The sequence below is a fragment of the Cetorhinus maximus genome, chromosome 4 (genome assembly GCF_964194155.1).
Source record: "Cetorhinus maximus chromosome 4, sCetMax3.hap1.1, whole genome shotgun sequence".
NCBI classification, from domain to species: Eukaryota; Metazoa; Chordata; class Chondrichthyes; order Lamniformes; family Cetorhinidae; genus Cetorhinus; species Cetorhinus maximus.
Genome location: NC_135882.1, coordinates 106691109 through 106718460, shown reverse-complemented (window position 1 = coordinate 106718460; position 27352 = coordinate 106691109). Strand labels below are relative to the sequence as shown.

General features: G+C 45.0%; 1 protein-coding gene across 4 annotated transcripts in view; it reads left to right on the top strand.

The window, feature by feature from the left end:
• tatdn1 (TatD DNase domain containing 1) overlaps nt 1–27352 on the top strand; it is a 92500-nt gene that overhangs the window by 21469 nt on the left and 43679 nt on the right. For all 4 annotated transcript variants that reach the window (XM_078540602.1, XM_078540601.1, XM_078540604.1 and 1 more), the window contains 2 exons: nt 3415–3455; nt 5999–6075. In XM_078540602.1, coding sequence (XP_078396728.1) covers nt 3415–3455; nt 5999–6075 — 118 coding nt within the window. The remainder of the gene's footprint in view (nt 1–3414; nt 3456–5998; nt 6076–27352) is intronic.

Sequence of the window (27352 nt, the reverse complement as noted above, 5' to 3'; positions counted from 1 at the left end):
CTCATTTCCAAGAACCAGGTCCAACATTGCGTCTTTTCTTGTTGGATTGGACACATACTGCTGTAGAAAATTCTCCTGAACACAATCTAGGAATTTTTGCCCCTCTCCGCCCTTGACACTGTCCTAGTCTACAATCAGGTAATTAAAGTCCCCCATTATAACTATTTTATAATGTCTGCATCTCTAATTTCCCTGCAGATTTGTTCTTCTATGTCCTTCTCACTATTTGGCGGTCTATAGTCTACACAGACCAATGTAATTGCACCCTTTTTGTTCCTTAGCTCTAGCCAAATCGATTTTGTCCCTGGGACATTTTCTCCAGCACTGCAATGCACTCCTTAACCAGTACTGCCACCTCTTCTCCTTTCCTTCCTTTCCCATCTCTAATGTACACCTTGTACCCAGGAATATTTCAGCCAGTTCTGCCCTTCCTTGAGCCAGGTCTGTTATCGCCACAACATCATATTTCCACATTGCAATCTGCACCTTTAACTGCCCACCTTATTTACTACACTCCGTGCATTCACATACATGCACAGTAACCCTGATTTAGATCGCTACTTTCTCCCTTACCCCGAATTTACCTATTAACTTACTATTCTCTGTACTAGTGCTATCTGTCCCTCCCAGTATTTGGTGCCCCTTGGTATTCCTGTAATATTTTCTTAGTTCCCACACCTCTGCCAAGTTAGTTTAAAGCCCTCCCAACAGCACTAGCAAAATGCCCCACATGGAACTCAGTCCCAGCTCTGTTCAGGTGCAACCCATCTGGCTTGTACAGTTGCCATCTCCTCCAGTGTCCTAGGAATCTAAAACCCTCCTGCACCATCTTTCCAGCCACACATTCATCTGCCTTATCCTCCTATTCCTGTACTCATTGGCACGTGGCACCAGAAGCAATTCCAAGGTTACTACATTACAGGCCCTGCTTGCTAATTTTCTACCTAGCTCCCTAAATTCTGATTGCAGGACCACACCCCTTCCTACCTAAGTTATTGGTACCAATGTGGGCCTCAACCTCTGGCTGATCACCCTCCCCTAGAAGAATGTCTTGCAGTCACTCTGACATCCTTGACCCTGGCACCAGGGAGGCAACAGACCATCCTGGAGTCACATCTACAGCCACAGAAACACCTGTCTGTTCCCCTAACTGATGAATCCCCATCACTATTGCTCTCTTTTTCTCTTCATCCCCTCCTATACAGCCAAGCCACTTGTGGTGCTACAAACTTGGCTCTGGTTGCTATCCTCTGAGGAACCAGCACCCTCACTCGCTCACAAAATGGAAAACCAATTTGTGAGTGGGACCTCAGCAGACTCCTACACTACCTGCCTAGTTCTCTTGGACTGCCTGGTGGTCACCCGTTCCCTGTCTCCAGGTCCTAAAGCTGCAGTGTGACTACCTCTCTGAACACCTATTCACATAGCTCTCAGCCTCGCAGATGTGCCACAGTGACTCCGGCTGCCGCTTGAACTCTGAAACTCAGAGCTCAAGTTTTTGCAGCTGACAGCACTTCCTGCATATGTGGTCATCTAGGACACTGGTAGCATCCATGACTTTGCACATATTAGAGGACACGCATTCCACTTGACTAAGCAGCCCTGCCATGTCTTAACTCTACTCCCCTTAAGTTAACTTTATTCTATTTTGGATTATTTATATTATATTGGCCCTAAATTTCCCTTATTCCTGGTGCTTCGCAGTTAAATCCAAGTATAGGAACTCTAAAAATATCATACTTTTCTCATTTACTCACCAATTCCTACTTACCAAGGCCACTGCTCTTCTTTCTGAGCAAAGGTAGAAAAAGAAAGGAGCACCACCTCCCTCAGTTATCGGACTCCAGCTGAAGCGCTCTACTGCAGCCAAAACATCACTCAGTGCAGACAAAGTCGGTACTTACTAGATAACCTACTTTTATACTCTCTGAACCTAGCCTCTGAAAACCTGATTAAGCCAGTTGTCTAATTAACTAGTTGCAGCTGCAAGCAAAGCCTGTATGAGCCCTATTTTAAGGCTGGACTAAAACTCACCACCTTCCAGCCCTAACAGCAATTTTTAGTTAATTGCTAAATTAAAGAAAGACTAGACTTTAGGTAGAATTTAATCCTTAAACTCCCTCAGTCACCAGACTCCAACTGAAGCTCTCTACTGCAGCCAAAAACAGTACTCCAGCTGGAACATGAGTCCAGAAGGCTATGTTGCCTGCCTGGTGCCAGAGTTCAGGACATCTGCTCAGGGCTGGGGCAGAATTTTGCTGTCAGCAAGCAGGGGGCGGGGCCCGCTTGCCGATGCATAAAATGACGCGGGATGACGTCGGGCGGAACCCCCGACGTCATCCCGGCCCATTTAAATTTTCAGGAAGGCGGGCCTGCAGCAAAATCAGCTGCGGGCCCGCTGACCTGTCAATGGCCAATTGAGGCGGGATGAGGTTTCATGTAGGGTTTTAAACAGTTTAATAAAGTTATTATGTAAATTATGAACATGTCCCATCTCATGTGACATTGCCATGTGAGGGGGACATGTTAGGGAATTTTTTTTCTTCTATTTTTCAAAGTGGAAGCGATCTCCCTGAGGCAGCACTTAGCCTCAGGGAGATGTGTGCGCTTTTGTGCACGTGCGCGAAAGAGTGCACTCTCGCTTTTGGGGAATCCCCCCCCCCCCCCGCCCGCACAGGAAGCGCATAGCGCTTCCCGCCGGACGTCATGCCGGGTGGGCCTTAATTGGCCTGCCCATGTAAAATGGCGGCGGGGCCCACTTCTCCGACGGGGATCGGCTCCCCGCCCCCCGGAGATTGGGTTGGGCCTGCCCGCCCGGTAGGCAGAAAATTCTGCCCCTGGAGAAGAACTAGGCATTGGGAGGAGCAAGATCCAGTTGTCATGGTTCCGGTGGGTACCAACAACGTGGATAAGACTAGGAAAGAGGTTCTGGTTGGGGATTATAAGCAGCTGGAGGCTAAATTAAAAAGCAGAACCACAAAGGTAATAATCCATGGACTACTACCTGAGCCGCAAGTGAATTGGCATGGGGAAATAAGACTAATGAGTTGAATGCATGGCTCAAAGATTGGTGTGGGACAAATGGGTTTTGATTCATGGAGCATTGGCACCAATACGGGGAAAGTAGGATCTGCACATGTTTTCTCTTCGTATTAATTTACTTGGGTTGGAGAAGTGTTACATTTCCCTGTGAAAACTTGGCTAAGTTCAGAGAGTTTGGGAATGAAACCCACTTAATTTCTTCACCTTGGTTTTAATTTCCTCTACTACACTTTTTTTAAAAAAATGTATGTTTATTTTTTAAAGAATTGTATAAACAATGAATTGTTTCTGATGCATGTTTAGGGTTGAGCAAAAGACATTAGACATGATCTGTAACAAAATATGTAACCTTTTCAACTGCTTGATTTGTAGATATAATGAAGAGACATATGGACAGATGTGTTGGCGGAGTGGTAAGTCCAACTGTAATGCTTACGTCAAATTGACCTCGCTCATTATAGAGAATCAGGAAATTGATTATCACCGTATGCTCTTCTTTGTGATATGATCTTACACTAAATTCAGGAATTGTGTAGAAAGTCTCCAAACCAGATCCTTGATTCCTTGATGAACAAACAGCTTCCCAAGATGAGGGAGAAGTGTTTCATTTTCAAAACCACATCTCCTGCAGTTTTTATTTCTGTCCATTTCTCCCAATAGGCAATGAATAATTAATTGAGAACCTATTAGTTGTAGTGCTTTTATAAATGAGAATTGTTCCTAATATTAAACTGTAACCATTTATTGGATGGTGGCTCATCAAAAAGGATACATCCACTCGTTGAAAGGTCAATGCAGACATGAAATTTGACATTCCTCCATTTAGCATATGAATTCTCACATTTCTTCACTCCAGTAGATATTATTGGTGTTTTGTTTGTTGAATCTTCGACCAGATTTAGAACATTCTCCTCATCTGGACAATTGTATGACTCCTTTGTAATTCTCAGGATCCCATGTAGTACTTTCACGTTCTTAAAATGTTCAATCTTCTCATCCAGATTTATACAACTAAAAGTAAATGATAGGGTCTCATCATTCCTTCATGGCCTTCAACTTTTTAATAATTGCAGGTGGTATCTGGGTTTTGAGCTTTGGAAGCCCTAAACGACCATTTCTATCCCTTGTGCGTGGAAGGCCATCTGTAATTTCAGCAGGAAGATGTGGCATGCATTTAACAGCTTTCTTCATCGTATTATATGACCTAAGAGTATTTTGAGACATCTCATTAAGTAGTAAGTGGTAATAGAATCTTGGTAACATTAATGATTTTAATATTTCTAATTGCTGGGTAGGTTTTAATCCTAATAACATCAAATTATCTATCCAATTTTTGCAGTTTACAATCCCAGTTTTCTTTTTTCTGATTGGCCCAGGGATCAATACGGGCCCCAGGATATTTTTCAAATTCACCTGGGGAGAAGGCAGGGCAATGGCACTAGGTCATAATGCTCATTTGGAGAGCTGGTGCAGACACGATGGGCTGAATGGCCTCCTGTGCCATTAAAATTCTGTGATTCTGTTTATCGATTTTAATTAAGTGGTGAAATTGTAAGGCCCATGTGACTGATAAATATATGGATACACAAGTATCACACATGGGGTAAATTTTGGTCTTCACTGTATGGAAGGTAATGTGATTGAGTGGGCCAACGATCTGTCATAGAAGTCAATGGAATGATAATCTGGTGGTCTTACAAGTGATACATTCTGGTAAATTACCACGTATGTAGTGAAAGTGAAAACTTATCCACTAGACTTTGGAACTCAGCCACCATTACTTTCAAATCAAATATTATTCCGCTAAGGCATGTTAAGTATTGGATCACGTAAGAAAGAAAAAACTTGCATTTATATAGTGTCTATTGTCTCCTCGGGATGTTTCAAAGTGCTTTACGACCAATGGATTACTTTTGCAGTAAAATAATTATTGCAATGTTGCTATGTGAGCAAATAGTTTGTAGGACTGCAGGGTCCTACAAATGAATGCCTAGATAATCTGTTTTTGTTAGTGTTGCTTGAGAGAGGAGTGTTGGCACACAGGGTCTCTGTTAACATCTCATTGGAAATTTGGCACCTCTATCCATAAGCAATCCCTCGTTACTGCACTATTGTGTTTACCTAAATGTTGTATTCCAATCCATAGTGGTCTAAAACGTAGAATCTTCTAACACAGATTTTTCCTTATTTCAATGGGTGTGAAGTACTTTTCTTCCCCTAAATTTGATACAGGTCGTGTCTGGTATTTTCCACTTCTGGCAGCCCACAGTTTTAGCTCCTCATTCGTTTTTAATGGATATAAAATTGTGGATTAGGGAGCACACAGCAACAAAGCTTTATTTGACCTGTTATCTAATCTTGTTACTTAATATCTTATATTCAAAATTCTGATCCTTGTGACTTAACTTGTCTGTCAAGCATTTATGCATTTTCTGTCATTCTTCATGTAGCTAATGCCATGGTAGCACTTTGGGGAGGAGGCAAGCCCCAAGAATGGGATTGATTCTGCACCACACTATTGCCAGCTGACCTAACTGGCGCCTTTTATATATCTCACATCATCTTTCTATTTTCCTCAACTTGTGTTGCCAACTTTCTTTCTTTTTCGATCCTCAGTCTGTCTCTACAGATTGAATATTGTTTTCTTATTCTTTAAACCTTTCCAAATGACATGTAGATCACCTGACCAATATATGTGACCTTGCAGAAGGCTTAAGTTGTTAAAACTGAAACTTGATTTGAGCCTCTGCTAATGTGGTCAGTAGATGCTATCTAGCTGTGTTAGCTGATGCTGAAATGGAAGGTTTAGAGTAACAAGAACACAAAATTACTTCATCATATTTCTATCCTACTTATAATTTATTGCCTCATAAAAGCCAGCACTTAATAGTTAGTGGATTTTAAAAACAAGAATTATTAAAGAGTGATTTGTAAGTTTCCTAATCATTTTCTTTAGGTGCACTCTTTCGATGGTACAAAAGAGGAAGCTGCTGCACTTGTAGAATTGGGCCTCTATATTGGTATCAATGGCTGGTAAGTTTCAATGTACAGTTTGTTTCAGTTGTGGTTACTGTGAATTTGCAGCCTTTAAAATACATAAAGCAATGATTACCTTGAAGCTGATGTCAGAAACTGAATGAAGCTAGGGCTTGCTAGTCACTTATCCACTAAGCAGGGTCCTGTTAGATACAAGGGGAAGGGAAACTATTAGGCAGCAACAGAAAATCTTCATAGAGGTATTTGACATTTCTTTGGAGCAACCAAGAGCTGTTCGAAGGGTGATTTATATATTTTTTTCCTTTTCATGGGATATGGACGTCACTGGCAAGGCCAGCATTTGCTGCCCATCCCTAATTGTCCTTGAGCAGGTGGTGGTGAGCCCCTTTCTTGGACCGCTACAATCCAGCTGGTGCAGGTACACCCACAATGCTGCAGGGAAGGGAGCTCCAGGATTTTGATCCAGCGATAGTGAAGAAATGGTGATATAGTTCCAGAAGGTACAACACATCATTTGTCAACGGGGATCGGGGGTGAGGGTGGGGGGAACCCTCCGCTGGTTGGAGTCATACCTAGCACAAAGGAAGATGGTTGTGGTTGTTGGAGGTCAATTATCTCAGTTCCAGGACATCAGTGCAGGAGTCCCTCAGGGTAGTGTCCTCGGCCCAACCACCTTCAGCTGCTTCATCAATTACCTTCCTTCCATCATAAGGTCACAAGTGGAAATGTTTGCTGATGATTGCACAATGTTCACTGCTTCAGATAATGAAGCAGTTCATGTCCAAATGCAGCAAGACCAGGCTTGGGCTGACAAGTGGCACGTAACATTCGCGCCCCACAAGTGTCAGGTAATGACCATCTCCAACAAGAGAGAATCTAATCATCGCCCCTTGACACTTTCAACATCCTGGGGGTTATCATTGATCAGAAACTGAGCTGGATCATCCATATAAATACTGTAGCAACAAGAGCAGGTTAGAGGCTAGGAATCCTGCAGCAAGTAACTCACCTCCTGACTCCCCAAAGCCTGTCCACAATCTACAAGCCACAAATCAGGAGTGTAATGGAATAATCTCCACTTGCCTGGATGAGTGCAGCTCCAACAACACTCAAGAAGCTTGACACCATTCAGGACAAAGCAGCTGCTAGATTGGCACCCCATCCACAAACATTCACTCCCACTAGCTCCGATGCACAGTGGCAACAGTGTATACCATCTACAAGATGCACTGCAGGAACTCACCAAGGCTCCTTAGACAGCACCTGCCAAACCCACAACTACTACCACTTAGAAAGACAAGGGCAGCAATCACATGGAAACACCACATCTGCAAGTTCCCCTCCAAGCCACTCACCATCCTGACTTGGAACCATTGCCGTTCCTTCACTGTCGCTGGGTCAAAATCCTGGAACTCCCTCCATAATAGCACTGTGGGTTTACCTACACCACAGGGACTGCAGCAGTTTAAGAAGGCAGCTCACCACCGCTTTCTCAAGGGCAATTAGGGATAGCCAGCAATGCCCACATCCCATGAATGAATAAAGAAAAAACATCATGAGGATTATTAGAAAGATGAGGCAAGATCGGTTGTTGTATGCATGGAGTTGTGCAATTACGTATGTGATCCACCAATCATGGTCAGATAGCACAAATGATGAACTCTCCAACAGATCTGTGATGCCTGGAAGGAACATTATATTGAAGTGGCATTTGACCCAACAGACTATCTACATGAAGGTTGGAACAATCAGTGGAATATGTTACAAGAATTTAATGAACCACTTGATGGGAGGAAGTAGACTCTGTACTGCGTTGCCTGGTTAACAGCAGGATGATGGAAGTGAACGCTATTCCTTTCAAATTTTTAAATGCTGTTCTAAATGAGAGTTGGGGAGTGAAGGGGGTATATTACCAATGGTCTTGGCGAAGACTGCCAAGAACCACTGACATGCTTCAGAACTGCCCTTTTCAGACAACTGAATAGGATTCTTTCTGAGATAATTGGTTAGGTAGCAGGAGGGGAAGAAAAAAGTATTTATTCTTTGATTGGTGGATGTGTCAAGTGTTGTTTCCCCGGGATCTGTACTGGGGCACCAACTTTTCATGATATATATTTGTGACTTAAAGAAATAGTGGCCTGAATTTTTCCGTCAGCGAGTTGGGGGCGGGGCCTGCTCGCCGACGTGAAAATTATGCGGGATGATGTCATCCTGCCACATTTAAATATTCAGGAAGGCGGGCAGACAGTGCAATTAGCTGTCCGCCCACAGACCTGTCAATGGCCAATTGAGGCCATTGACAGGATCATTAAGGCAATTAAAGGCCCTGCCTGTCTAACCTTAAGGTTGGCGGGCAGGCCAGGAGCCCCAGCGGGCTTCTGAAAAAACATGAAACCTCATCCACTGCCAGGGTGAGGTTTCATGTGTGTTTTTAAAAAGTTTCATAAAGTTTTAGTCATATTTATTAACATGTCCCATCTTGTGTGACATTTTTTATTATTCTATTCGTGATATTTAAAACAGTCAGTGATCACCCTGAGACAGCACTTAGTCTCAGGGAGATGTGCGCTCTTTCACGCAAAAGAGCGCACTCTGAAAGTTGGGGAATCCCTCCCCCAACCCCCCCCCCCCCCCCCCCCCCAAAGCATGGGAAGCACATAGCGCTTCCTGTCAGGCAACCTGCTGGGTGGGCCTTAATTGGCCCGCCCACTTAAAATGGCGGTGGGGCCTGTTTCAGCGGTGGCGATCAGCTGCCCACCCGCCACTGAGCCAGTGGGGCCCGCCCGCCCGCCAAGGGCAAAATTCTGCCCAGTGAGTTGTATATCCAGTTTTGCAGGTGACCCTAAGCTAGAATCGAAGAAGGGGTTTATGGAGGGACATAGACAGAACAGGCGAGTGGACAGAATATGTAATGCAGAAAGTCTAAGGCTGCCCACTTTAGATCTAAAATACATCTTTAAGTATCTCTTCCATGCGGCCGTGGCTGTAGGACATTCTTTTGGAGGAAGGGTGAACAGAGGTCGTGGTCCACATTGGGACCAATGACATAGGTAGGAAAAGGGATGAGGTTCTGAAAACAGATTTTAAGGAGTTCGGAAGGGAATTAAAAAGCAGGACCTCAAGAGCAGTAATCTCGGGATTACTCCCAGTGCCACATGCTAGTGTACATAAGAATAGGAAGATTGAGCAGTTCAATACATGGCTGGAGAAATCGAGAAGGAGGGAGGGCTTTAGATTTCTGAGGCATTGGGATCAGTTCTGGGGCAGGTGGGATCTGTACAAGGAGGACAGGTTTCACCTTAACAGGACAGGGACGTGTCCTCACGAGGAGGTTTGCTAGTGCTGTTGGGGCGGGTTTAAGTTAGATTGGCAGGGGGGTGGGAACCTGGGGGAAGTTCCGAGTGCAGAGAAAAAAACTGGCAGTGGGAAGTAGTGAGGTATCAGCTGATAACGAGGATATATCAGAGAGAGTTGCATCAAGGTAGATAGAATACTTGGAGAGTTTGATAGAATTAAAGCAGGCAACAGTAAGCCATTAGATGGGGGTCAGAATAAGTGGGAACATAAAGCCTAAATCAGGGCTAATGTGCATGTATGTGAATGCACAGAGTGTGATTAATAAGATTGGTGAACTGCAGGCACAAGTGGACAAATGGAATTATGATATTCTTGCGATAACAGAGACCTGGCTCAAAGATGGCCAGGACTGGGTGTTAAAATACTCCTGGGTACAAGGTGCTCTGGAGAGACAGGAAAGGAAGAAAAGGGTGGGGGGAGGAGAGACAATATTGGCTAAAGATGGCATTACTAGAGAGAGAGGATGTTCCAGAGGGGTCAAGGTCAGAATCTAAGGTAAGAAATGGGAAAGGTGCAATAACATTGGTGTCGTATATAGACCACCAACCAATGAAAGGGATGTGGAGAAACACATTTGCAAATAAATTCTGGAGAGGTACAAGAGTTATAGAGTAATCATAATGGGAGACTTCAATTATTCAAATATAGACTGGGATAGGAATAGTACGAAAGGACAAGAGGGGCAAGAGTTCTTGGAATGTGTTCAAGATAATTTTCTGCAGCAGTATGTTTCCGGTCCAATGAGAGGACATGCACTTTTGGACCTGGTTCTGGGGAATGATTTGGCCCAAGAGGGTCAAATATCAGTGGGAGAACCTCTAGAGGACAGTGACAATTATATCATAAAGTTTAGGTTAATCATGGAAAAGGACAGAGATAAACCCAGAGCAGGGAGTGTGAGTTGGAATCAAATGTTGGCAGAAAAGACAGTGGCTGAACAATGGGTCACCTTCAAAGAAAAAGTATTGCAGGCAATGTCAAGGTATATTCCCTTGAAGGGGAAAGGTAGGACAAATAAATCCAGTGCGCCTGGATGACGAGAGAGGTAGAGGTAAAGATGAAAAGCAGGAAGTGCGTGTATGACGGATGTCAGGTAGAAAATACAATGGCGAATCAGGCTGAATGTAGAAGGACCAGCGAGGAAGTGAAGAAACTCATAAGACAAGCAAGGAGAGAGCATGAAAAGAGACTAGCAGCTAACATAAAAGGGAATCCCAAGGTCTTCTATAAGCATGTAGATAATAAAAGGGTGGTAAAACAAAGAGTAGGGCTGATTCGAGACAAAAAGGGGACTTGCATGTGGAGGCTGAAGAAATAGCAGAAGTGTTGAATGAGTATTTTACATCTGCCTTTACAAAGGAAGAACTTGCTACCCAGGTCGAAGTGAGCGAGGAGATAACTGGACTACTAGAAGAACTTAAAATTGAGAGGAGGGAGGTGGTGGAAAGGCTATCTTTACTTAAGATAGATAAGGTACCAGGACTTGGTGAGATTCATCCAAGGGCACTGAGGAGAATGAGTGTGGAAATTGCAGAGGCACTAGTGATAATCTTCCAGTCTTCCTTAGACACAGGGAGGTGCCATAGGACTGATGTTACACCCTTGTTCAAAAAGGGGTGCAAGGATAAAGCTGGCAGATGCAGGCCAGACAGTTTGACCTCAGTGGTGGGGAAACTTCTGGAAACTATAGTATGGGATAAAATCAGTAGCCACTTAGACAAGTGCAGGATAATTAAGGAAAGCCAGCATGGACTTATCAAGGGAAAATCATGTTTAACTAACTTGCTGGAATTTTTTGAGGAGGTAACAGAGAAGGTTGATAAAGGAAACTCTGTTGATGTGGTGCATATGGATTCGCAAAAGTTATTTGATACAGCGCCTCACAACAGACTTGTGAGCAAAATTCTAGGTCATGGAATAAAAGGGAAAGTAAGCACTTGAATAAGAAATTGGCTGAGTGACAGGAAACAGAGTAGTGATAAACGGTTGTTTTTCAGATTGGTTGAAGGTTTGTAGTGGAGTTCCTCAGGGGTCATTGTTGGAACCCTTGCTCTTCCTGATGTTATGACACAGCAGTTGGTAAAGACTGAGTTGTTTAAATCCCAGGGAAACTTGAACAACTGTCATAACCTATATTTTCAATTGGTATGTTTGAGATGCAGCTTTTAATTCAGGCATAAAAACCACCAAGCCTCAAGAGGTTTTTTATATAAAACTAAATTAAACATATATTAATTTAACAACAAATTTAAACACATACACATGTCTATAAATTACTGCTATAATAACTTTTAAACAAATTCCCAAATTAATCACTCCCAGGTAAATCTTCACCAAGGCAACAATAACCCATAGGGCAGAATTTTATGGCAGTGGGATTTTACGTTCCCACTGAAGGCATTGGGGTTTATAATGGCTCGCTGTATTTTATGGCCCCGTCCCTGCTGAAACGGGGCCGTAAAATTCTGCCCATAGACTTTAAACAGACACCAGGCAAAGCACATTTGACCTTACAAATTCAAAATTAGGCTCCTTTCAATTTGCAGCCACTGTTGTTGGCTTACAGGCTGACTAGATCTTGCATGCCCCTGAATGACACATGCAAACTCCTTTTTATATATACCTAGCTTCCCCTTTGAATGTAAATTTTCCATTGTATTACTAGGTTTTTTAAATGTTACCTCTCCTAACAAGAATCCTTTCACTCCACAAATTTTATTAGTAATATAAACACATTGCTTGGCATCTCCCAGCTCTGTGCAAGAGTTTACCCATTCTTTTGAATGATTTATTTAAAAATGCAAATTGCACTTTACCTTTTAACTTACATTTATCTAATTAACATCTCAAACTACTATACATCAAAGCACCCAGACTAGCTGGCTTTAATCCCCACACACACACACACACACCCTACTACAAGTCCAATTTAAAAATAATTTTCAATAATATAGGCATTAATATCTCTCCATGACACTGATACATATTAATGACCTAAACTGTGGTGTGCAGGGCATGATTTCAAAATTTGCAGATGAAACGAAGATTGGAAAGGTTGTCAACTGTGAAGGGGATAGTCTTGAACTTCAAAAGGACATAGACATGTACAGACAAGTGGCAGATGAAATTCAATGCAGAGAAATTGAAGTGATTCATGTTGGCAGGAAAGCTTTGGTGAGACAGTATAAAATAAAGGGACAGCCTCTAAAGGAGGTGCAGGGACAGAGGGATCTTGGTGTATACATACATAGGTCATTGAAGATGTTGAGAGAGCAGTTTATAAAGCATATAGTATCTTAGGCTTTATCAGTAGGGCAATAAGTACAAGAGTAAGGAGGTCATGTTGAACTTGTGTAAGACACTAGTTAGGCCTCATCTGGAGTACTGCATCCAGTTCTGCACGTCATACTTGAAGAAGGATGTGAAGGCATTGGAGAGAGTACAGAGAAGATTCACAAGAATGATTCCCAGGATGAAGAACTGTAGCTATGAGGATAGATGAGGAGCGGTTGTGACTGTTTTCCTTGGAGAAAAGAGGGCTGAGAGAAGACTTGATGGAGGTATTCAAGATCCTGAGGGGTATGGACAGGGTAAATAGTGAAAAACTGTTCCCACTCAAGAGAACGTCAAGAGCTAGAGGGCACAGATTCAAAATAATTGGCATAAGGAGTAAATGTGATGTGGGGAAATTTTTTTCACCCAAAGGGTGATTGGAGTCTGGAACAAAGTTCATGAAAGGGTGATGGAGGCAGGTTTGATTGAGGAATTCAAAAGGGAATTGGATTGCTACCTGAAAAAAGAGTATGTGCAAGGTTACGGGAATAAGGCAGGGGAGTGGGACTAGGTAGAATGGTCTTTCAGAGAGCCAGTGCAGACTCGATAAGCTGTATGGCCGCCTCCTGCACTGTAAAGATACTGTGATGTATTTCTGAAAGTATTTAAGCAATCCTCTTCCCAAATGGTTGTGTTTAAGGGATATAATGTGCTCTACTCACCATTTTGAACAGTGGGCTAACCAGTGGGATAGTGGAATGGGTGCTTTCAAGATCAATACTTTTGACTTTGTTTAGATGTAGAAGGGGCTTCAAAAAGTATTTGGTTTCTTTTTTTTTGATTTGATAGCCATGAATCCTAGTTGTTAACTCATATTGGTAGATGCTAATTTCACCCAAGACAGTCTATTGCAGGCTTGTCCAAGGCATGGCCTGCGGGGCTCATGCATCCGGAGCGGGGCCTATGAGTCCGGAGCGGGGCTCAGGTGGGCCGAAACACAACATGAGGCAGCGAGAGTGGGGCCCGATGGCATCGGAGAAAGTGAGTGACTGCAGACGGTATGAGAGAGTGAGTGTGGGGGGTGGTAAAAGAGAGTGAGAAGAGGGGAATAAGACAGTGTGGGGGCTGGCAGAGAGGGCGAAGAGAGAGGGAGAGAATGGAGGTGGGTTGGTGAGAGAGTAGGTGTGTTTTTTTTTTATTCATTCACGGGATGTGGGCTTCGCTGGCTGGGCCAGCATTTATTGCCCATCCCTAGTTGCCGTTCAGAAGGTGGTGGTAAGCTGCCTTCTCGAACCGCTCGTCCATGTGGTGTAGGTACACCCACAGTGCTGTTAGAGAGGGAGTTCCAGGATTTTGACCCAGCGACAGTGAAGGAATGACAATATATTTCCAAGTCAGGATGGTCAGTGACTTGGAGGGGAACTTCCAGGTGGTAGTTTTCCCATTTATCGGCTGCCCTTGTCCTTCTAGATGGAAGTGGCTGTGAGTTTGGAAGGTGCTGACTAAGGAGCCTTGGGGAAGGGGGATGGTGAGAGGAATGAGTGAGGGGAGGTGGGGACGGAGAGAGAGTGGGTGCGTGAGGGGGGGGAGAAACGGAGAGAGAGTGGGTGCGTGGGGGACGGGACGGAGAGAGAGTGGGTGCGTGCGTGGGGGGACGGAGAGAGAGTGGGTGCGTGGGGGGGGGGAACGGAGAGAGAGTGGGTGCGTGGGGGGGGGAATGGAGAGAGAGTGGGTGCGTGAGGGGGGGCACGGAGAGAGTGGGTGCGTGAGGGGGGGCAACGGAGAGAGAGTGGGTGCGTGAGGGGGGCACGGAGAGAGAGTGGGTGCGTGAGGGGGGCACGGAGAGAGTGAGAAAAAGTGTGTGTGAGGGGAGGGTGAGGGTGAGAGAGAGGGGGCTCGGGGAGGGGGCGGGTGAGGGAGAGGGGGCTCGGGGAGGGGGCGGGTGAGGTAGAGGGGGCTCGGGGCGGGGGCGGGTGAGGGAGAGGGGGCTCGGGGCGGGTGGGGGAGAGGGGGCTCGGGGAGGGGGCGGGTGGGGGAGAGGGGGCTCGGGGAGGGGGCGGGTGGGGGAGAGGGGGCTCGGGGTGGGGGAGAGGGGGCTCGGGGAGGGGGCGGGTGGGGGAGAGGGGGCCCGGGGAGGGGGCGGGTGGGGGAGAGGGGGCCCGGGGAGGGGGCGGGTGGGGGAGAGGGGGCCCGGGGAGGGGGCGGGTGGGGGAGAGGGGGCCCGGGGAGGGGGCGGGTGGGGGAGAGGGGGCCCGGGGAGGGGGCGGGTGGGGGAGAGGGGGCCCGGGGAGGGGGCGGGTGGGGGAGAGGGGGCCCGGGGAGGGGGCGGGTGGGGGAGAGGGGGCCCGGGGAGGGGGCGGGTGGGGGAGAGGGGGCCCGGGGAGGGGGCGGGTGGGGGAGAGGGGGCCCGGGGAGGGGGCGGGTGGGGGAGAGGGGGCCCGGGGAGGGGGCGGGTGGGGGAGAGGGGGCCCGGGGAGGGGGCGGGTGGGGGAGAGGGGGCCCGGGGAGGGGGCGGGTGGGGGAGAGGGGGCCCGGGGAGGGGGCGGGTGGGGGAGAGGGGGCCCGGGGAGGGGGCGGGTGGGGGAGAGGGGGCCCGGGGAGGGGGCGGGTGGGGGAGAGGGGGCCCGGGGAGGGGGCGGGTGGGGGAGAGGGGGGCCCGGGGAGGGGGCGGGTGGGGGAGAGGGGGCCCGGGGAGGGGGCGGGTGGGGGAGAGGGGGCCCGGGGAGGGGGCGGGTGGGGGAGAGGGGGCCCGGGGAGGGGGCGGGTGGGGGAGAGGGGGCCCGGGGAGGGGGCGGGTGGGGGAGAGGGGGCCCGGGGAGGGGGCGGGTGGGGGAGAGGGGGCCCGGGGAGGGGGCGGGTGGGGGAGAGGGGGCCCGGGGAGGGGGCGGGTGGGGGAGAGGGGGCCCGGGGAGGGGGCGGGTGGGGGAGAGGGGGCCCGGGGAGGGGGCGGGTGGGGGAGAGGGGGCCCGGGGAGGGGGCGGGTGGGGGAGAGGGGGCCCGGGGAGGGGGCGGGTGGGGAGAGGGGGCCCGGGGAGGGGGCGGGTGGGGGAGAGGGGGCCCGGGGAGGGGGCGGGTGGGGGAGAGGGGGCCCGGGGAGGGGGCGGGTGGGGGAGAGGGGGCCCGGGGAGGGGGCGGGTGGGGGAGAGGGGGCCCGGGGAGGGGGCGGGTGGGGGAGAGGGGGCCCGGGGAGGGGGCGGGTGGGGGAGAGGGGGCCCGGGGAGGGGGCGGGTGGGGGAGAGGGGGCCCGGGGAGGGGGCGGGTGGGGGAGAGGGGGCCCGGGGAGGGGGCGGGTGGGGGAGAGGGGGCCCGGGGAGGGGGCGGGTGGGGGAGAGGGGGCCCGGGGAGGGGGCGGGTGGGGGAGAGGGGGCTCGGGGAGGGGGCGGTGGGGGAGAGGGGGCCGAGAGAAGGGGAGAGTGAGAGCCAGGGTGCTCGGGGAGGGGAGGGGAGGGGGAGGGCGCGGGTGCGGGCGGGAGGGGAGGAGGAGGGCGGGAGTCAGGGAGGGTGAGAGAGAGGGAATGTGTGAGGGGTGGGGGAGGGTGAGAGCGAGAGCGCGGGTGAGGTGTGTGAGAGGGAGAGCGCGAGGGTGTCCATAAGCCTGGTTCACTCTCAGTATCAGGGTTCTCATTCACCCCCACCCCCACACACCATCATCCACTCTCACAGTGGGTGAGGATGAGTGAGTGAGCACCTCTGAGACTGAGAGTAAGTCGGACACGCATGTTCTCAGCCTAATATTCTCTTTTTTTCGCTCAGCAAGTTGTTTCTTTTCATAGCTCAGTTTTATTTTGAAACTAATGTTTATAGCTCTGCCAAAGTTTATATTTCCAAAATTTGATCATCAGCCCTTTGAGTGAGAAAAATTTGAAATATTGCCTACCCACGTGAAAAGGTTAGACAAGCCTGGTCTATTGGGACTGCACTGAGGAGTGAAAAGCACTTGACTCATTATTTCAGCAATAGCAAAATTATAATGCAGATTAATCCTGGGGCATGTAACACAATTGCTTGTTGTGGTTCAGAATTTCGAGGCGTGCAACAGAAGAGCTCCCCCGACCCAGGTTCAAAATTCGTTTTCTCCCCGTTCTCTGACAAACTGCCATCTCTTCTCCTCTATCCCCACTTCCTAGTCAGCCTATACTTGCTCCTCGTGTCTCCAAACAGCTGCTGCCTCCTCATTTGCTTTCCCAAGTTCGTGCTCAGCCTCTTCTGCAATCTGCTGCTGTGCCAAGCTCCTCACTGTGAGGGCTGCCTGTGTATCCTTCAAATCCAGGATCTAATTATAATGTAACACATTAAAGTATATATATTTAAACTCATAGCAAGAAATAGGAAATAAATCCTGGTCTCTGATAAAAATGGGTTATTTTACTTTTAAATGTAATTCATCTGCTAATGTATATTTTTAATACATATACATCTTTGGCATTAAAATTTAATTTATGCATGCATTTGTTGTTTACAAACTTCACATCCTCTTATAATTTTTGATACTGTTTATGTCCACATTTAACATTAATACTGCCGATGTAATCAGTGGAACATAAGAAATAGGAGTAGGCCATTCAGCCTCTTAAGTCTGTTCTGCCATTCAATTAGATTATGTCTGATCTACCTCAACGCCATTTCCCCGCACTATCCCCATATCCCTTGATATCTTTATTAACCAGGAATCTATCCATCTCTGTCTTGAACATACTCAATGACCAAGTTTCTACAGCCCTCTGGGGTAGAGAATTCCAAAGATTCACCACGGTCTGAATGAAGAAATTCCTTCTCGATCCTAAACGGCCTACCTCTTATTCTGAGACACTGTCCCCTGGTTCTAGACCCACCAGCAAGGGGAAACATCCTTCCTACATCTACCCTGTTGAGCCCTGTAAGAGTTTTGTACGCCTCTCATTCTTCTAAACTCTAGAGAATATAGACACAGTCTCCTCAAACTCCTCAATCACTCCTCATGGGATATGTGAGCATATGAAATAGGAGCAGAAGTAGACCATTCTGCCCCTCGAGCCTGCTCCACCATTCAATAAGATCATGGTTCATCTGTTTGTGTTTCAAATTTTGAAATTCCCATCTACCCCTGATAATCTTAGATACTTGTTAGGCAAGGGAATCAATCTACTTCCACCTTAAAAATATTCAATGACCCCACCTCCACCGACTTCTGAGGCAGAGAGTTCCAAAGTCACACAATCCTCTGAGAGAAAAAGATTTCTCCTCATCTCTGTCCTAAAAGGGCAAGCCCTAATTTTAAAACAATGCACCTCCCCGCCCTTGTTCTGGACGCACCCACAAGAGGAAACATCCTTTCCATGTCCACCTTGTCAATACCATTCAGGATTTTATTTATATACTTCACTGAACTCATCCCTCTTCTAAACTCCAGTGGAAACAAGCCCAGTTTGTCTAAACTTTCCTCATAAGACATCCTGCTCATTCCAGATAAAAATCTAGTAATCCTCCTCTGAAACGCCTCCAATGCATTTACAACCTTCCTTAAATAAGGAGACCAAAGCTGCGCACACTATCCGAGATGCATAACATCCTTACTCTAATGTTCAATTCTTCTCGTAATAAAGGATAGCATTCCATTTGCCGCCTTAATTACTTACTGTACCTGCATACTAACTTTTTGTAACTCATGCACAAGAGCACCTAGATCCCTCTGCACCTTGGAATTCTGCAGCCATTCTCTGTTCAAGTAATACTTTGCTTTTTTTTATCCTTCCTGCCAAAGTGAATAACTTCATATTTTTTCAAATTTCTGGTTATTAAGTTTTAACAATCATAATCAAAAAAAAGCTAACAGTACAGCAATAATTTAACACACTTACATTTGGAAGAGAAAGAATAGGGAAGGAGAAAGAGAAGCAGGAGGAAGGAGAAAAAAAAAACCTTCCCCAGACCCCGAAAAAATAAATAAGAAAGTCAGCTACAATAATAGGTCAGATATAGCTTCACATGATATAATACATACAGTCTAATTAGGGTTAGTTATATGAAAGTAGAGAGCTTAGTTCCTCAAAATAATCTAAGAAAGGTCGCCAAGCAACATAAAATCCATCAGTGGAGCCTCTTATAGTGTACTTTATTTTCTCAAGTTTAAGATTCTGCATAAGATCACGTATCCAATTAGTAAAAGAAGGTGGGGCAGACTGTTTACAATTTAATAGAATAATACGTCTAGCCAATAATGATGAAAAGGCAAGTGCATCAGTCTGAATTTTTGTAAGAAGGATGCCATTTGGCTGTAATAGGAGAAGGTTCAATGTTGCTACTAAAAATATGAGTGATGTAAAAAAAAAAAAAAAAAATTTTGTCCAAAACAAAGCTAATTTAAGACACGGCCAGTACATATGAATTAGAGGAGCTGGGGCAATATGACATTTATCATAGGTTGGATCAAAATTTGAATAAATCTTAGATAATTTCACTTTGGATAGATGGAATATTTTAAATTGTAGCAACCCATGTCTTGCACATACAGATGAGGAATGTACACAAGAGAGAATAGACTTCCAGTTATCTTCTGATAAATCTGAGTCAAAACCTCGCTGCCAAAGAGTTTTTAAGATAGAAAGAAGGGCAGTGTAGTGAAAAAAATTAGAGAATACAATTTGGAAATGAACCCCCTAACTAAAGGATTTGGTTCTAACATAATATCCATCGGTGATCTGGGGGCAATAAAGGAAACTCAGCAATTTCTTTTTGCACGAAAACCTCCGATTTATAAGTAGCGAAAGTGTGTGCGCGGCAGATCATATTTCTGAGAGAGACAGTCAAAAGAGGCGAAAATATCAATGTATAAGTTGGCAAGGGTTTTGACACCTCTCACGTGCCAGACTTGAAAGGCAGAATCTCCTCATGAAGGCTGAAATAAATGATTTGCATCAATAGAGCTGCATAAAGAGAGAGATTGTAGCCCAAAGTGTGTTCTGAACTGGGTTCAAATCTTGTGACTGTCTAACGATAGGGTTTGAAGAAAAGCGACTGGTTGAGAAAGGAATGGAGGAGCACAACACAGCAGGCAGAGATGTGGAATGACAGAAGGCTGCCTCCAATTGTACCCACACTAAACTAGCTGAGTCTGAATGAAGCCAAGAAGAAATATTACGGATATTAGTAGACCAATAATAAAACTGACAATTTGGCCGAGTTGAAACACCTAAATGCTTGGGTCTTTGTGAAAAAGCTTTATGAATTCTAGGTGTTTTCTTGTTCCAAATAAAGGAAGAAATTAATTGGTCTGTTGCAACAAAAAAATGCTTGGGGATAAACAATAGAATGCACTGAAATAAGTATAGAAATTTTGGCAAAATATTAATCTTTACTGAATTTGTACAAACAATTAAAGAAGGGGGTAAGCTAGACCAATGTGCTAAGTTCTCAAACTTTCCAACAAAGAGTCAAAGTTGAGCTTAAAAAGATCAAGTAACTAAAATTCCTAAATATTTAAAACCGTTTACTGAGACCTTGAGAGGTGGGGGAGGTGGGGGGGGGGGGTGGAGAGAGGAGAGAGAAAGAAGGTAACTCTTTGCAATTGAGTTAATAGGAAAAATTTCTCTCTTTTGTAAATTAATTTTAAAACCTGAAGTATGACTAAATCACTCGAGTAGAGAAAATATGTGGGAGAGATGAGACCGGATCAGAGACGTAAAGAAGCAGGTCATCAGCATATAGGGAGAGTTTCTGCTCAACTCCACCCCATATAACATGCTGTACATCTCCACAGGTCTGCAGTGAAATTGCAGGGGCTCAATAGGAATAGCAAAAGGTAGGGGGGAAAGGGGACAGCCCTGCCTGGTACCTCGATGGAGGTCAAAGAGTTTAGAGTGGATATTATTTGCATGTACTGAAGTAACCAGTGAGAAATACAATTGTTTTATCCATTTTATAAAAATGGGTCCAAATCCAAATTTTTGAAGAGTGAGGAAGAGGTAGTCCCATTCCACTCTATCAAAAGCCTTTTCTGCATCCATAGTTATAAGAATCTCAGGGAGAGTAGTTGAATACGTATAAATAATATTGAGAAGATACCTTAAATTAGAGAAGGGATTGCCTGGCCTATATAAAACCTGTCTGGTCAGGAGAGATAACAGATGGAAGGACAGGTTCAAGACAGTGTTTCGTAGAAAGAAAATCAAATTCAGTCTGTAGAGCCAGATGCTGTTTCTACAATACTGGAATAGGTGCAATAGCATACTGCTGGTCCACTAAGAGAATTTGGTCAATCAATTGGGACAATTTTGAGGTATTGTGTTTGTTAAGTTGAACAGTATATGAAATCGTTTGTCTATGTAGGTAAGCCTTCATACTCTCCCAGACAGTAACAAAGGAAATATCTGGAGTAGTATTAAGTTCTTTAAAGGTATCTATTTGCAAGGAAATGAATATAGTAAAAATCAGGGTCCGCTAGAAGAAGAGAATCAAGAAAAGGAACAGGTTGGCCATGGAATTGTATTGATAAAACTAAGAGGACATGATCAGAGATCACAAAACGATTGTGTACGCAAGATTGAATAAACAGGAGCAGGCTCTTGTCAAAGAAAATAGTCAATACGAGAGTAGGTGTGGTGAACAGGAGAGAAAAAGGAGTATTGTTTTTCTGATGGGTATAGAAAACACCATGAATCTACCAATCCGTGTGTATCCAGAAAAGACCTGATGGTTTAGGCTGATTTTGATGTTGGAACATATTTTGTGGACGAGCATTCTAAATTTGGGTTAAGAACACAGTTTGTCTCTTCGAAGAAATAAGTGATATAAGTGATATTAGTCTGAATTAGGTATGGAAAATAAGTTTGAAATTAAATGATTATGCAGTTGGGTGCATACACATTCGCTAAGATCAGAGGACAGTTAAAAAGCCTGCCTTGTACTATAACATAGCGGCCATTAGGGTCAGCTATAACCAGTGATTGAACAAAGGGAATGCCTTTATGGATTAGAATTGCTGCACCTATTGCTTTACTATGAAAATTAGGATGAAACATCTGCCCAACCCAATTCTTCCACATTTGAAATGGTCAGATGTATGTGATTGAGCTTCCTGCAGGAAGGCAATGCCCACCTTCAAATGAGAGAACTTTACTTTTTTTAACTGGGCGATTTGGACCTTTCACATTCCAGGTGATAAAATGGATCAGACAACCACCCTGTGAGGCCTTAATATTAGTGGATATTATGATAATAAAAGCGTAATAAAGTATATGGTCCCCTTATGGTAACCATTACAAATAAAGGATTAAATATTTTTGAACCAGAGCTCATCCACCTGAAGAATGCTAAAAACTGACCACGAGGAAAGCATGTATGTATATTTGGAAAAGACAAGAAAAGGAAAGAGAGGGGAGAACAAATGAAGAAAAGCTTGCATCACCTCCCCAAATGAGGTGAATGCTACCCCTCACAGCTAGTGCACTATTCATACCTATCTTACTAGTGTGTCTTGAAAAGACAGCCCACACTAAAGCAATATACAATCAAATATCCCTAACAAAAGTATTGTAAACCTCAGCATATGCTAAACGAGGTACAGAATCTGTCCAGAAGTAACAGTTTTGTAATACAGTACTCAACAAAAGGGAGAATATAAAGAGAGGTTCAACTCTCAAAGAATTCAGTTACACATATGGAAAAAGGTAAAAAATAAACACCCATAGGGTTTATGTAAAATTTCCCACGATTAATGCAGTTTGGACATTAGATACAAAGAGATTGGTATAACCAACAAACTTATCATGTAACAGAACCATCATGCATAGTTACCTAATTAAGCATTGAGAACTGTTTTGTCTTGGATGAAGTCACGATATGACTTATTAAGAGAAGGTATAGTTGTGTCCTTGAAAAAGGCTGAAGCTTCTTGCAGCGTGTTGAAAATCTTATTCATTCAGTTGAAAGTCACACAGGCGAGCAGGGTGGAGAACGCCATATTTAAGTCCAGTTTCACAAAGTTGGACTTTAACAGATTTGTATTCTCCACGATGCCGGGCTAGATCCACGCTGAGGTCAGGGCAGGTGAATATCTTGCTTCCACAAAAGTATAGTTGATCCTTTTCTCTAGACAGACGCATAATTTGCTCCTTCACTCCATAGCGATGAAGTCTTAGTATTAACAGCCTTGGGGGTTCGCCATTCTGCGGCCGCAACGCTGGAGAGCAATTGGCTCGATCCACTACCGGCAGTGAATCGAAACTCTCCTTGCCGAAAACCTCCAAAAGAATTGCCTCAGTAAAAGTTGCATGGTTTCCCTGTTCCGCACCCTCGGGCACCAAGAGAATCCTTAAATTTTGTTTTTGGCTACAGTTCTCCAAGTCATCCACCTTTGTCTGCAATTTAGTATTTTGGGCTTCCAGCTGGGTGCAGCAGGCCTCCAGAGCCGCAGTTCTGTCACTCGAGTCAGTAGCTGATTGTTCAATATCCTGCAGCCTTTGATTGAAGGAGGTGATGGAGGCTTTTAGAGTAGCAACAGAGGAACTCCGTTCCGAACAGGGTCCAGCAAATTCAGCGAAAATAATGCTCTAAGTCAGCAAGTGTGCTGGCAGAATTAAATTCAACACAGGAAACCGCCATGTTGTTACCAACTGTAGTGACGGACACCACAGTCGATAAAGCACCAGGCCCGGTTTCATTCTGATTGTGTTTACCTCTGTTGAGACATTTCGAATGTATGTTGAGCGTCAGAAAAGCTGAACCATTTAACTCAATGTCAGTAATTTTTAGAGGGATAAATTACAGAAATCATTGGAGCTGTCTTCGGCTATGTCTTACTCCATTCCTGTCATGTCACAACTTCACGTTTTCCCACATTATACTCTGCCAGATTTTTGTCCACCCACTCAACCTATCTACATCCGTGTGCTACCTCATGTCCTCTTCACAACATACTTTCCTACTTATCTTTGTGTCATCTGCAGATTTAGCTACCCTGCCTTCACACCCCTCATCTAAATCATTGATATAAATTGTAAAATTTGATGTCCCAGAACAGATTCCTGCAGGACTGCACTCATCACATCCTGCCAATCAGAAAAAGAACCATTTATGCATACTCTGTTTTCTGTCAGCCAGCCAATCTTCTATCCATGCTAATACATTACCCCCTACATTTTATTTTATTTCCCACAATAGCCTTTGATGTGGCACCTTATCAAATGCCTTCTGGAAATCCAAGTACAGCACGTATACAGGCTCCCCTTTATCCACTGTACATATTACTCCTTCAAAGAGTTCCAATAAATTGGTTAAACATAATTTCCCTTTCACGAAACCATGCTGATTCTTCCTAATTATGTTGAGTTTCTCTAAGTGCCCAGCTATAATCTGCTTAATGATCTATTCTAACACGTTCCCCATGACAGATATCAAGCTAACTGGCCTATCATTTCCTGTTTTCTGCCTCCCTCCCTTCTTGAATAGAGGGGTTGTATTTGCTACTTTCCAGTCTGATGGAACCTTTCCAGAATCTAGTGAATTTTGGAAAATGAACACTAATGCATCTACTACCTCATTAGCCACCTCTTTTAAGACCCTAGGATGAAGTTTGTCAGGAACTGGAGACTTGTCAGTCCCGGCTCCATCAGTTTGCTCAGTACCACTTTCCTAGTGATTGTAATTTCACCAAGTTCCCCTCTCCCTTCCACCTCCTGATTTACAGCTATTACTGGAATGTTTTTTGTATCCTCAATAGTGAAGACAAACAAAATATTTGTTCATTTCATCCACCATTTCCTTATTATCTACTATTAACTCCCCATTGTCACACTAGATCTAGAGGACCAACACTCGCTTTACTTACTCTTATCCTTTTTAAATACCTGTGGAAAGTCTTGCTATTCGTTTTACCTTTCTAGCTAGCTTCCTCTCATACGTTAATTTCTTTCTCCTGATTAACCTTTTTGTCATTCTCTGCGTTCTTTATATTCTGATCAAACATCTGACCCACCACTCATCTTTGTGCAGTTGTATGCTTGTTCCTTAAGTTTGATGCTTTCCTTAACTTCTTTAGTTAGCCACGGATGGTGGGTCCTCCCCTTAGAATTTTTCTTTATAGTAGGAATATATTTATTCTGAGTATTCTGAACTATCTCCTTAAATCTCTTTCACTGCTTCTCTATTGATCTATCACCTAGCCTAGTATCCCAGTTCACTTCAGCTAGCTCAGCTTTCAGGCCCATGTAGTTGCCTTTATTTGAGTTTAAAATACTAGTCCTAGACGTACTCTTCTCCCTTTCAAACTGGATGTAAAATTCAATCATATTGTGCCCACTACTACCGAGGGGTGCCTTTACCCTGAGGTCATTAATTAATCCTGTCACAATTCACAAAACCAAGTCTAATATAACCTGCTCTGGTTGGTTCCAGAACATGCTGCTCTAAAAAAAACTCTCAAACATTCCATGAACTCCTCATCCAGGCTTTTACTGCTTTTTCCAGTTTGTATGTAGATTAAAATTACTCATGATTATTGCCATCCCTTTATCACAAGCACCCAATATTTCTTCTTGTATTCTTTATTCTACATTGTGCTTACTGTTAGGGGGCCTGTAGACCACTCCCACTAGTGACATATTTTCCCTACTATTCCTCACCTCCACCCAGATCGATTCTATCCCCTGAACCAAGGTCATATGTAACTATTGCACCAGCGCCATCCTTGGTCAACAGTGCTACCCCTCCACCTTTACCTAGCTTCATATTCTTCTTGAATATACCCCTCAATATTTAGGACGCAATCCTTGTCATCCTGCAGTCACGTCTCCATAATGGCTATCAGATCATATTTATTTACTTCAATGTGCGCTTTCGATTCATTTACTTTGTTATGAATGCTACACACGTTGGGATACAGAGCCTTTAGTTTTGTCTTTTTGTTATCTTTGTAACATGTAGTCTTGACTATTGGTGTATTATTAGGTTTTATCTCTCTGTCCCTTCCTGTTATTCTGACTCTCATTTCCCATATTACTGTTGTGGTCTCCTGCCTCGAATCTACCCTTTGATTTGCCACATCTACCCGAGCTTAATCCCTCACCCCCCAACCCCTTGTTTAGTTTGAAGCCCTTTCTACTTCCCTAGTTATGCGATTCATAAGAACACTCATCCCAATGAGGTACAGGTGTAGATTGTTCCAACAGTACAGTCCCCACTTTCCCCAGCACTGATGCCAGTGCCCCATGAATTGGAACCCACTTCTCCCACACCCGTCTTTGAGCAACGCATTCATCTCTCTAATCTTATTTGCCTTATGCCAACTTGCATGTGGCTCAGGTAATAATCCAGAGGTTATTACCTTTGAGGTTCTGCTCCTTAATTTGGACCAAGCTCCACTGACTCCTACTGACTATGCAGAACAATCTTCCTTGTCCTGCCTATGTCATTGGTACCTACCTGAACTGTGATGACTGGATCCTCCCCCTCCCACTGCAAGCTCCTATCCGGCCCTGGGCAGATGTCCTGAACCCTAGCACCGGGCAGGCAACACAGCCTTCTGGACTCTTGCTCTTTGCTGCAGAGAACAGTGTCAATCCCCCTCACAATACTGTCCCCTACTACCAGTACATTCCTGTTTGCTCCGCTTGCTTGAACAGCTTCCTGTACCATGGTGCCATGGCTAGCCTGCTCATCCACCTTACTGACCTCGCTTTTGTTCTCACACAATCCTGGACAATCCAGCCATCCCAGAAATCAGTCTGGTGAACCTTCGGTGCACTCCCTATCAGGCAAATATATCCTTCCTAGGGTGAGGAGACCAAAATTACACACACTTCTCCAGATGCAGTCTCACCAAGGCTCTGTACAACTGCAGCAACACTTCTTTACTCCTGTACTCAAATCCTCTTACAATAAAGACCAACATACCATTTGCCTTTCTAATTGCTTGCTGCACCTGCATGTTCGTTTTCAATGACTTGTGAACAAGGACATCCCAGGTCCCTTTGGACAACAACTCTTCCCAATCTCTCACCATTTAAGAAATACTCTACATTTCTGTTTTTCCTACCAAAGTGGATAACTTCACATTTTTCTACATTGTATTTCCATTTGCAATGTTCTTGCCCTCTCACTTAGCCTGTCTAAATCCCCTTAAAGCCTCTTTGCATCCTCCTCACAACCCACACTCCTACTAAGGTTTGTGTCACCAACAAACTTGGAAATATTACATTTGGTCCCCATATCCTAATCATAGATATAGATTGCGAATATCTGGGGCCCAAGCACTGATCCTTGTTGTACACAACTAGTAACAGCCTGCCATCCTGAGAATGACCTGTTTACTCCTACTCTGTTTTGTGTCTGATAACCAATCTTCAATCCACGTCAGTATATTACCTCCAATCCCACTTTGCTTACTAATGTCTTGTGTGGAGCCTTATTGAAATCCAAATAAACCACATCCACTGATTCTCTCTTTATCTATTCTTCTAGTTGCCTCCTCAAAAACCTGTAACAGATTTGTCAAACATGATTTCCTTTTCATGAATCCATGTTGACTCTGCCCGATCTTATCATTTATTTTCCAGTTATCCATCCTTTATAATAGACTCCAGTATTTTCCCTACTACTGAATGTTGTGGTAGTAGGCGACAGTATAGCCAGGGCGATAGACAGTTCTCTGCAGCCAAGCGTGAGAGTCCAGAAGGCTCTGTTGACTGCCCAGTGCCAGGGTTCAGAATAT